At 27.1% G+C, this 12,974-nt stretch overlaps 1 protein-coding gene across 6 annotated transcripts in view; it reads right to left on the bottom strand.

Moving 5' to 3' along the window:
- LOC132928449 (1-phosphatidylinositol 4,5-bisphosphate phosphodiesterase) overlaps nt 1-12,974 on the bottom strand; it is a 53,071-nt gene that overhangs the window by 11,311 nt on the left and 28,786 nt on the right. For 3 of the 6 annotated variants that reach the window (XM_060993123.1, XM_060993140.1, XM_060993150.1), the window contains exons 2-4: nt 2,031-2,241; nt 1,713-1,772; nt 1,074-1,211 (exon numbers count right to left, since the gene is read on the bottom strand). In XM_060993123.1, the coding sequence (XP_060849106.1) occupies nt 1,074-1,211; nt 1,713-1,772; nt 2,031-2,201 (369 nt within the window). In that variant the 5' untranslated portion in view covers nt 2,202-2,241. Of the gene's footprint in view, nt 1-1,073; nt 1,212-1,712; nt 1,773-2,030; nt 2,242-3,235; nt 3,732-12,974 lie in introns of those variants that run through there. The other 3 variants (XM_060993114.1, XM_060993132.1, XM_060993160.1) reach the window with 3 other exon arrangements.

The following is a 12,974-nucleotide window of genomic DNA, read 5'->3' as shown; positions in this document are numbered from 1 at the left end:
TTTATAAACAAGTTAATTTACAGCTAGCAATTAAAGATTAATAATACCTACACTAAACCAATTTTAATTGTATTTATTATATAATGTATTTTAAATTGGAAAATTGTTGCTTATTTTGCTTTATTACTTATATCATTAATGTTATTTTTTTTATTTAAAAATAAAAATAAAATTATTATTAACAAAGATTTCTTAAGTAATGGTGATGAATACCATAAATCAGAAGATTGATATTTAAATAAAATAACAAATTTTGCAATTTTTATTATTTAATTTTAAGTTATGCTTTACGGCAATATTTTTGTACACAAGAAAAATTACATAATACATAGAATAATTAACCACAATAATATTTCAAATGTAGTATAAATGTATTATTTATACTAAGCAATACATTAATAAAATGTAGGTACTTCATTAAACTTAAGTTTAGTTATATTAAGTATAGTAGATAAAAATTTAATATTATACTTGTGATTTATTTATTATTTCCCTGAGGAATTTATAACTGTTACTCATACATGGATGATTGCAAACCAAATACATGAAAATGAAACATGTAAGAAATAAAAAAGTATCTTGTATCCCGTTAAAATTATTTTGTAAGGTGAATGCTGTAACCAATTAATTAAATTAAAATCTATTGCTTTTTGTGGATAAAAAGCCTATTAAGTTAATGATTAGCAAATAATTGTATTATAATTTCTTAATTACTATTTATTAACATAAGAATATAGAAGAATAAGCTCTAATATACATTAAAAGTTACTAATATAAACAATTTAATTTAAATATTAGTTTTAAAAATATGGGTAACCTATTTAAAAACCAAGATATTGATCAACATATAACTTTTTTCAAAGAATTTGTATAGATTTGGTTCAGTAATATAATGTAACTTTTAGTGTTTTCATTACACTATAGTTTTAAATTATATTAACTTATAATATCTAAGGTGTGTAGGATGGTATTAGATAATAGTATAATTTTAATAATTTTGAATAATTTAATATTAATACATAATATTATGAATTAAATAGTTTTAAGCGATGTAATTATTCAGTATTGTTTACTTTAGCTGTAGCAGCATCTGGACAAATAACATGCTGATAATTTATGTTGATGTAATCCGTGTTGCTGCATATAGTTAGGGATTTCTCTTCCAAGGTATCACCATGTTTATTTATCAACTGCTGTTGTTGTCGGGTATCCTGGAAAAGCAATATAAATATTTTATATTAAGTATGGATTTCCACACCTGCATTATAATATTGTCTCAGTCTACAAAAGTATAACATAGATATTTTATGTTCAGCAAAATCAATTTTGTGTAGTTTGCTTTAATATTCAAGTAAATTTAAGTAATAAAAACTTATAGCTAATTATCTATGCTTGTTATGAGTATTTTTATACCACAATATTTTACATACTCATGATTCACTTAAAAATTAAAATATCATACAAACATAGATAAAGTTCTAACCATTAAGTTTGATATAAGGTCAATTCATACTTTAAAGTTGAAAACATAAAGTTCGTTTGGCTAACATAAATTTGCTATATTGTAGTTTTGTAAGATGAAGAAAATATAATATGTGGGTATAACGTCTTTTTATAAAATATTTCAAAATTGGGTTAAGTATAAAAGTGAAAAATTGTGGTCTCATAATGTCATATTTTAAAGTTGACAATTTTTTAAAAAAAAAACTTACTTTGGGTAATCCTCCAGAGCGTATGTCACTGACCTGGCACAACTCAATGACGTCCCCATCCTAAAAATAGAGGAACATATTTAAATAGATTTAAATTACAATTATAAATATAATATTATTAACGATAATGAACAAAAAAAACTTATACAACTAGATAAAAGTTTGATGTAATCTAAACCAATGTATCTAATAAAAAAATTAACTTTTAAGGAAAATATTATGTTCAAAAAATTTAAGAAAAATTATTCAAATGGATTGAAAAAAAGTGTTTATAATAATATAAAAATTGAGTATTCATTATTTTAAAATAGCACTTACTCGATTTTCACTTTTCCAATAGATGAAAAATCCATATTCATCAACCTTGAATGTACAGCCATATTCGATTTCCACATTGTCTTTTTCTTCAGACCAGCGGTCGAACACACAACCTTGTAACAACACTTCCGGAACTGGGATCTGCCAATTGAATTCAAATTTCTTTGTCATTGCGACCGATTGGCCGTTATGTTCACGTTGTGTTCATGGACTATTGAAACAAACAAGTGAGTAATTAATCAGAATCAACTACAATTAAAAACAAATTTAATGGGTTTTTAAGTAGCAAATAAAAGAGCAATTAAGGTTGAGATGGATTTTTGGATGCAATGCATTTTATATTGTACCTATTATTATTATTATGTAATGATTAAATTAAAATTAATAAATTAATTAATACTGAGACATACTAGACATAACAGAATTTTACTTTTTTATACCGTAAGACTAAAATGCGATGGATATAATAGATTATGTAAATGGCTAAGTAGTTATATGTTATTATAACCAGATTAATTATAACTTATAAGTAAACTGCTAATATTTTATGAATAACTAATAAGTTATTATTATTAATAACCTTATGAAAATTAAACTTAAAAGTATTTACATGTACATATATTAAGGTATATACAAATACAAATATTAAATTTAATTCTGTATATAAAATTGAATAGAAAGGGTATATTTTATTTTACGTGTGATTTTAATAATTGTTAGATTCTATTGACCAACCATTACTTATTGTACTTATATTATAATAATAAGTGTCTATATTTAAGAGTAAAATATTTGTTAAGTACCATATGTAATATAATTTTACAAACGATTTTCGACAAAATACAGTTGAGTTTTACATTTAAAACTAATTAGTACCAAAATGGCTTTTAAAATTAACCAAAACATAAATAAAATTAAAAAACCAGTATGAAAACGATTGGCCTAATCCTAAATTTTGAGTAAGCAAAATCTAAACTCGTAGTTAAATAGATAGGTACTATTACGACACAACTATAAAGTGTAATAACACTGGTCGAATCAAAAGAGGTCTAAGGACAAGCGGGTATACGTGGTGTTCCAACTGCCTGACGAATAGGTGGCGAACGATCAACCAATTGTCATCGTACATCGTCGACGAGACGAGAGAACCTACGAAATGGTACCGGGCAAAAACGTTCGACGTGTACCTAAGTAATATTACTCACGTATGTATTAATTTTCCCTCGGAAACGACCGTTACCTACTGCCGACGATACAATCAATTAGGTACGGACTGCGGCCATGACGTCTTGCCTGTCACCCGGGATATCTGACGGTTGTAATGGCGAGCGGACGTCTACTGTCGGGTCCGTCGGCGAACACCACCATCGCCGGTGCGGCAACCGTCATTCGGCGGCGACTCCGGTGGTCACGGCACTGCGACGTCGGTGATAATGTCTAACATTTACGTTGTCGTCAATCCCCGTAACGACAGTTTCGACGGTCTGTATCGGATCGGTATGCCCGTGGGGTCGTCCGACAAACCGCGACAAGCGCAACGGATCGGCGACAGTAGTTCAAATAATTGACAGTTTGCGAGGGAGAAATAAAAAAACAAATCGAACGTGAACGAGCGGAGTGGACAATAATTCAAAAACAAAATCTCATCGAATCAAAATAATAACAAACTACTGTCCGTCACCGATTAGCCGCGGCTGTTATCGATCTTATCAGTGATTATACCGTGCAATCAGTGGTCGTCCGTCGCCGGAGGTCGCGCGCTGTTTTGCACTTTTGCGAACCACTGTCACGCGTCTCGGCAGTGCACCGGCGGCGGCGGTCATCGGAATAAAATACTAAAATAGGTAGGCACTCATAAAATGTTGGAACACTTAGAACCGTATTTTTGCAATGAAAAATATGTCGTAAATTGTCATGACTCGTTGCTCGTTGGAAACACATTAATGTTATATTTTTGCCCGTTGGAATTGAATTTTCATTCAATTATAAATTATAATATTATTAATATTAGGTAGGTATCTACTTTGGTACCGTTTTAAATATATCATAATATATTATTATATATCGGTAACAAATGCGCTCGGAAAACGTAATTTTATGTAAATTATTCAATTGGAAACATAATAATATACGTATGATGTATATTGATGCGGAACAGTAATATACCTACTGAACGATATTTGTACGGAATCGTATTTACTTAGAAACTTAGTATCGCGGAAAACATTTCGTTGGAAATATGTATTATTAGGATATAAATATATGGTATAGACGGTTCCGAACAAATAGGTACTTTTCAGACATTAGGTTTCAATTAAATGATATTTTCCAACGGTTTGATTTACAAACATTTTGGAATAAATAAATTTCAAACTAAATACGTTTCTGAGTAAATAAATTTCTAAATGAATACGGTTCTAGATAACTATAATGAGTAATGGACTAATATAGTTATTCAATTCAGAAAATAATATTTTTCAAATTTTTACGTTCCGACTGACTATTTCCAATAAATTATTTAATATAATTTGATAATACCTAGTAATAATATGAAATAAAAAAAATATAGCCTCCATATAGAAACCATGTAATATTATAATTTATAATTATAGGTACCTATGTTATTTTTTTGTATTCTGTATACACCGTTCAATCGTTTTACGTTTATATTTTATTATTTTTTATTATTATAAAATAAATAAACATCAAGTCTATATTTTCTGAAATTCAAATTGTCTATCATATAAGTTGTGGCTTATAGTATAAATTATATGTTAGTATATTACTATTGAGCGAAATAACTATACAGTATATTACCTATATAATATGTCTACGATGTTCCTTTTTTTATCTACCCGATTCTTAACATAAAGTACGGATTTTCACGATTTTAAATGGATATTAGAGCCTTAATGTAATATTATAATATTATATATACCTACCTACTGCACTGCAGACTACTTACCTAAATTAGTTTTAGTGAATACAGTTTGACGAGGATAAGACATTTTGCATATAGATGTATAAACCTATAGTCATAGCCTTATGCTGCCATTTAGTCACAATGCATATTTTTTGTCACGCTCTTGTCATTTTAGAAAAAAAAATAGAACTTAAAACTAATCGTTTTTTTAAGTGATGTTATTATATATTTAGGAAACTACCTACGACTAACACGTTTTTGTGAATATTACTCCTTAATGGCATTTCCCCCCCCTCAATGCCTGTGAACAAATTATTTAATTAATGAAAAGTTCGTACTTAACCATTGATATCTATATAAAAATTAAAATAAATACGCCAATTCCTGCCAAACAGAACTTAACGTGCGCTAAATAAATGCTATTAGTGCCGCCGATTAAAATCATAAAACAAAACACTATATATGTACTTATACTATTACAGTCTAATAAGAAAATCTCCACTATATAAACGAAATCTTTGATCTCAACTGGATCGGGGTTGTATTGACCAAATTATGTCATAAACGTCTAAATCCAATTGGATTATAATCATTATCTGAAACAAAGCAATAGGTACTTAAGAAAACGGAAACCAACACGGTTAACGAAACCATTACAAAACTCCCCAATAGTCATCAAAAATGAAATACTATTAAGTATTTTGTGATAGTAATAAACTATTTATAGGTATCAAATAATACTATAACAATTATTATAGTATATTATTATACCGATCGAACGATGCGTCTGGATAGGACCAATACATTTTAATAAGAAAAATAAAACTATTATATTAAAAACGTAGCGTGATGTTATCAATATTTTCTATTCTGCACGGAAAAAACACTGAAAAAATATATATAGGTTTTTACAATTATAATAAAAAAAGTGCATTCATTAACGATATTGGTAACGGATATGGTAACGTAATTATTATATTATTCTTCTGTTGCTAGGGGCAACTGGCAACTATAGGTACTATAACGCTAAATTAAGTTAACATTAACTTCATCTTTTTGTTATAGTTTAGTTTCTATGGCAATTGCGAAGGTTAGAAATACTTTTTTCAGAACAAAAATTTGTATCCACCCAAAAAACACATATATACATATTATGTTAAAATTATTAACGAATAATAACCAGCTTATGAATTCACTTGTAAAAGTTCTGCTGAGCTGAGAATAAACTAAATACCATTTCAGTAAATACACTAAGATTAAAAAGCCACGATCAAGTTTTTAAAAGAATCAAGTCGAATTGTGTACTACATAAACAACATAGGATTGTTTAGATTGTTATCAAAACTGTATACATCTAACCACGCGAGATGTCTAGGAGAGAACGCAAAACGCTTATTCACAGAACATCCAGAACACCACAACTTCTATTTTTTTGTTGATTTGGAACTAACGCCAAAACAATATAGATACATTCATGCTTAAATGTCTATGCCATATCATAAAATATTCACAAAAATTGAATTTCAATATATTATTTAACTGCAGTTACAAACACAAGCACAATCGTATATTATTATAACATATATACGAGCGAGTATACACCTTGTCTGTAATATTTTTTTCTCATTATTGCTTATTTAAGTACCTGCTATTTGCCATGTAGAGGTGTATATCATTCCTATGTATATATATATATATACTATAAAATATAAATTATAGTATTGTCGTAATCCATTGTCCACATTTTCACCGACACTATAGTATATTCAGATATACTCATAGATATATTCTCTTCCGCGCTAGTTCTCATCATAACTATTCATATTTCATACCCATGACCCATCGTGTAGTCGAACCACACAATAGTACAAAATAATATAATAATAATATGTAAACGTGTAAAACAGTTATCGTGTAGGCGTACATCGTGTGCAAAGAACATTTAAAATATCTATAAGACGAACATTAAATAAATAAAAATAGTTATATAAAAAATTGATGAGAATAATTATAAAAATATCTGAAAAGTAGTACAAAAAATGTCTCAAAAAGATTTATTAAATCAAAAATGTTAAGATGAAAGTTTCAAAATTGAATCCAGTGGCATTTAATTCAATATTTATATAAAATAAGCTAAACGGCTTTCATATTTTACAGTAAAATAATCTATTTTTCTACAAATTCACAGATATATTAATATAATACTATATACACATTATCTGTATGTAAATATAAGTGTTATCAAGTGGTACTGATGAAAGTCTTCCTATTTCGACCGAATAAGTTAAGTAAACATATTTAGAAATCAAACTTACTTGTTATACTATATTGGCATAATGTATACTGTATAGATTAAAAATAAGTTTCTTTTTAATAAAAAAAAAAATATAATAATATTATTTAATTGATAAATTAAACATATAAATTGTTTTAAACTCACATGTCCAGATTTTTGGACATCATTTTTGGAATTAATGGTGGAGATAAGCACCTCCGCCATTAATTCCTCTCATCAATTTTCTTCTATGCAGCATCCTGAGCATCATATACATATTACATATACGTATATTTTATGATAGGTTGTAGTTACTTATAGCTGTAATGCTATGTTTTTTTTTTGTATATACTACTACTACTAGGTATAATATATTAATATGTTGTTGTACGCATGGTCTTATAATGATTATAATAAGAATCATTGTATAATAATATGGACGAAGAGAAAATAATTGATAAAATGAAGTTTAAATAAAAATGAAAAAAACTTGTTTCTTTGCTTATAAGGTTAATTTTAGATTCTGAGTAAAGCAACGGATGTATATTATAATTTTTTTTTTTTTCATAAAAATATGATATTTTAAATATTGATAGCTTAAAAAGATTTAAAATATTTTGAAAATTATATTATGTGAAGAAAATGTTAACATAACCATTTGGTCAAAATTTCAAGTATCTACATTTCACAGTTACAATAAAATACATTACAATAACCATAAAAAACCAATATCTGTTTTGTAGAATACTTGTTTTTTTAGATCATTTGAACAATACTAAGACAATTTTTACTTTTTACTTCCCAAAGTACTAATAATTTGACCGAATTTTTTTACCTATTAGAATTCACACTCAACTTTTAGTCTAGTCATCTAAAAAATTTAAATGCTCATCTATAATAAAGCTACTATAGTTCCCTAGTTCCCATTTATAGCCGGATGTCATCCAAATCTAGGATTAAACAAAACCATCAAACATTCGTCTACTGCGTGGAAGAATTTCAGGCAATTAGTTTATGATTAATTACTGGATGTCCGTGCCTCCAGGGTATGTATCTAACCTTAATTTAAACAACGACCTACGTATCTCTACACTCAAACATGAAACAAATATAGCCCTTCAGTATAATATAATATTACATTAAAATGCAATAGATTTCACAACTAACATACAAATCTTCTATCAAATGTCCTAATTTAATTATTCCAAGAAATTACACTAGAAAGATAAAACGATATTTTATTAGAGACGGCTTAAAAAAGTAATATAAATAGTATATTTAATCCTTTTTTTTCTCTTAAAAAAAGTTAAAATTAGTTTATATTCAAAGACATTGCTAATAATGGACATCTTACTTTTGGGATCTTTCATATTATATTCATGTAATTAACATTGACTCATTGCGTGTTATTATAATACGTGTAAGTATAATTTGCAAATGATTCCTTAAAATCGACGTCAAGCGTATGCATAAACAAACAATCACACATCGTTGCTAGCCTACAAACCAACACATATTAATCGGCCCATTTAAAATCAAATATATGCCCTGGCACTCTGCAATAATATAATGTGTCTAATATTATACTAATTTTAAATTTAGACAAAGATTTACATCAAATATGGAGGTAAATCGAAAATATTTGTTTTACAGGGGAACCAAAGAGTATATCGTAATAGTGTGAGAATAGTCAATAGAATATAGTATTCATACATAGTGCACACTACACACATTATAATATGCTTTATATGGTTAGACTATCAAATAGTACTTTGATTACTACTATAATGATGTGCAGGATATATCAAATAATAATACTAATTATAGTATTTTAAAATTTCGTTTTTGAGTATTGATTTTTTAAAGGTGGTTTGAGAATACGGTTTTACTAAATTTGCAAATTTGTTATGTTGAACATGTTCAAGTAAACAAAAATATTTATCAATTGATTAATTTATTATTTATAAGTATTTGAACATTTGATGAGCTGAATGGAATATCAAAACTTTAAGGGATTTATTCGACCGCAGACTGACTTTTACTTTAGTTAAACTTTACACTATATTATAATTTATATAATAATTACGGAAAATATTCCTATTTTTCAGGATGTATGGAATTGAAATAGTATACGGGTTGCCCTCAACTAAGTGAAGAACTTCAAAAATGTCTACAAAAAAGAAAGCAATCAAACAATTTGAATAAATTATTAGGTTATACGTATGAATTTTAAATTAAATAAAAACAGCGCAGCGTAGTAAAGTTGTAGCATTATTGACTATTGTTGTACGAGTGATGAAATTGATGTTTCGCAGTATAAAGTGAAAAACTATTTTTAAAGAAACACTACCAACGCCAGATCGATACAATTAGTTGGTCTGTATTATATAAATTGATTGTAGGTATCTACGCATTTTATATTATTATATATGTCAGTGTTGTCGTTTCGTTTATACGGATGCTGCAGAGAAGATGCCCTGCAGTATAAGTATGGTATAAGCTTATTAATATATATTTTATCATTCCTTATTATTATGGAAAAAAACCCGCTTCGACTGGTTCCTCTTTTTCTTTTTTCGACGTAATAAATAATTTAAGCACTGGTGTTTGAAGTCGAGCAGGAGTCAAATACCGTAGTCGACATTCAGTATTCAAAAGGCAGTTTCGAAGCGACTCACATAATATTTCTTTTTATGTTTTCTGTGCCAAGCACGTCCGTGTTAAAAACATATCATTTCCTGTACTCATCTATCTATCGTACAATTGGGTTGGATTTTCACTTATTTATTTGAGTTCGGTATAGGTATACATACTCGGAAGTTGAATACATATATTATTATAGATAAATGGACGAGACTTCTGTTATAGCTTAGAAACAAACCATAAGGAACTCATATCGTTAAAAATATCAAGTACATAAGAGTTTATTAAAACAAAAATAAGGTTCTATAACTTTACTTGAATAAAGTAATGTAATGATAATCCTATAATCAAATTTATGAAATAATATTATTGAGATATTTTTTTACTCAAATAATGTGATAATTTTGACAATATATAATTATACTACCAACAAAAAAAAAGTGAAATATATGTATTTTACTATAATATAAAGTTACTTTATGTAATACTTTGAGGAAAATTATATTTTTCATCTTACAAATATCAAGTACATTATTTATTTTTATTTTAGAAGCATTAGAGATTTTTACTGTTGGTATTTTTCGAAAAAAATTCAGTGGAAAGTGCCCCTTCTTGTCCCCTACAATTACGCCAATGGCTATATATATTATCATCACATGGGTATATTTAATAAAGTTAAAATGTTCAGTATCGTAATATTTGTAATACGATACCATCGGTATAACATTACACAATCAAATACCTAACCGATAGATTCTATCGGCGCTTAAAATTTCTCAAATTTCATAATATACCTTTTGGAAACTCTGTGTTACCTACATCTGCACCATCAAAATATTAAGTAAATGCAATTAGTCAATTTGAATATAATTATTATATAAAAACATGTAGATTCTTGTGGTTATAAAATTTCATTTTATTATATTAAATGCACGATATTATTATTATAACCAATTAAATTTTGTACTAGGGCCGATTTCCGTAACGGTACATTATAGGTAAGCTGGAACATATTCAAACGCTTTAAAAATATAAAAAAATAAAAAAAAAAAAATTACCCACTGGCTTCGATATGAATGTGATGTGTTAAAACTTAATACTGTTATTATAATTAAAGCTTGTATAATATTACTGAAATTATTTATGTGATTTATTTATGAAAAACTCCTTATTTGACATTTGTCTTTTTATAGCAACGTAAATATGTACCTAAAATAATGAGAATTATTTGTAATCTAAAATAACATGAGTTTTTCTCAGTGAGGCTCAATAATATTTCAATATTAATTTAAATAAGATAAATAAAAAATATAGTCTTAGTTTGGGGAGATGGATCCTCCTTAGGACCTTTTTTATTTTCATTATAATTGTTTGAATTCCAAAAAAAAATGTTTATTTTTATACTCTGTTCTACTTAAAAAAAACGTAGTCGGCGGAGAGTACCTGAGTAAAAATGATCAGTTTTCGTTGAGCGGTGGTCAAGCAATACTCGTTTGTCATCGCTATCGAATCAACCATCTGTAAGCTAAGCTTACCGTGTAGTGAGTCACGAGCCTGTGTATAAGTCGGCAACCGAAATTAGGTTGACCAAAGTGTAAATGGATATTTTTATAATATAAAGAAAAAACGAGTTTTCCACGGTAGTAGTTAGCGATATCAAAATAATAATAATAATTTTATTAATACTCTGTAAACTACTAATGTTAATTTTGAGAAAATTAACATAATATATACCTACTATTTTAAATTTATATATTTTTACATATTCCTACTATTATAGAATTTATAGTATATTATTCATTTTTCTGATTAATTACATTTTTTTTTCTATACTCGAAATAGTCGAAATGGTAACATTTATTATTTTAGCAATTACTTATCAAAAATAATTTTCATTAAATTTTCTTTACTAGGAAATAATACTTTACGAAAATACGTGACGCCTTACAAATAGTAACATCGTTATACAGCGACTACACGCGTCTACGCGTTACTTTCATTATTACTATCCAAAATTGCAATCAGTACGTCATACATACAATTTATAATTCATTATGCACTAAATAGATTGCTTTTGGTTGTATACCAAAATATGTAGTTTCTAGACGTTTTTCTAGACAATTCGTATTCGCGTGCGATAATATTTTACCGCAAACACATAGTCAAAACAATTTTAATTAAAAATGCTTAGTGCGCGAAATGGTATCGTATATTATTGAAATGACATATTTTACCTACGTATATCTAGTGAATCGGTGCAACGTCGACGCTAAGCCTAATGTTATTGTACACAAGTGTTCAGCCATATGTTTATATAGACGCTAAAAACGTGTATTATAATGTGACGCGCATGCTCTTTAATAATAAATAATAATCTATCATAAATTATATAAAGTTTATTAACCGCATATTATAATATTATGTGTTATGTATTTACTATATAATATGACATTATTTTGTTTTAAGAATGTAAAATACCACGTGTTTTTGGAACGAATTAATATATATAATAATATAGTAATATATAATATTATACAATACCATGTAATAAACTGTATAATAATATTGTCTTATAAATAATTAATAAGTAGGTATTTACTTACCTCTGAAAAGGCCAAAAGGGTAAGAAAAGCCATTTTATTTTATTTTTTTAGTGGTTTTTATTTATTTTTTCAACAGAAATACATAACCATATATTATAATATTAGATTTTAAACAGAGTGATAAATGTATTGATTTTAAAATAATATATTTTTTTATTGAGTGTGATCGATATGTTTTACTGTAAAAAAATGCGTCTATTATCAATTTCAATATTTTTTCTGACAGGAAAGTGAATCTACTTAGTACTTTGTGGGATCAAAAATAAAAAAAATGTCAAGTCCTTACTTTTTTTAATAATTTTATTGTGATAAAAGAAAACAAAAAATATAATTATGAAAAACGGGAATTTGTATGCAAAACCATTTACGATGAAAACGATTCTCTTATTTAGTTGTTTACCAAAATTTATATTAATATTTTATATGCATGATATTATTTTCAAGATATTTTGACTTTTTAATTGGTATGTGACATTTTTGATATATTTCTTTAGAGTTTT

Source organism: Rhopalosiphum padi, chromosome 1, assembly GCF_020882245.1.
Source record: "Rhopalosiphum padi isolate XX-2018 chromosome 1, ASM2088224v1, whole genome shotgun sequence".
Classification (NCBI taxonomy): Eukaryota; Metazoa; Arthropoda; class Insecta; order Hemiptera; family Aphididae; genus Rhopalosiphum; species Rhopalosiphum padi.
The sequence above is the reverse complement of the archived record's forward strand: the minus strand, read 5'-3'. Positions and strand labels throughout refer to the sequence as shown.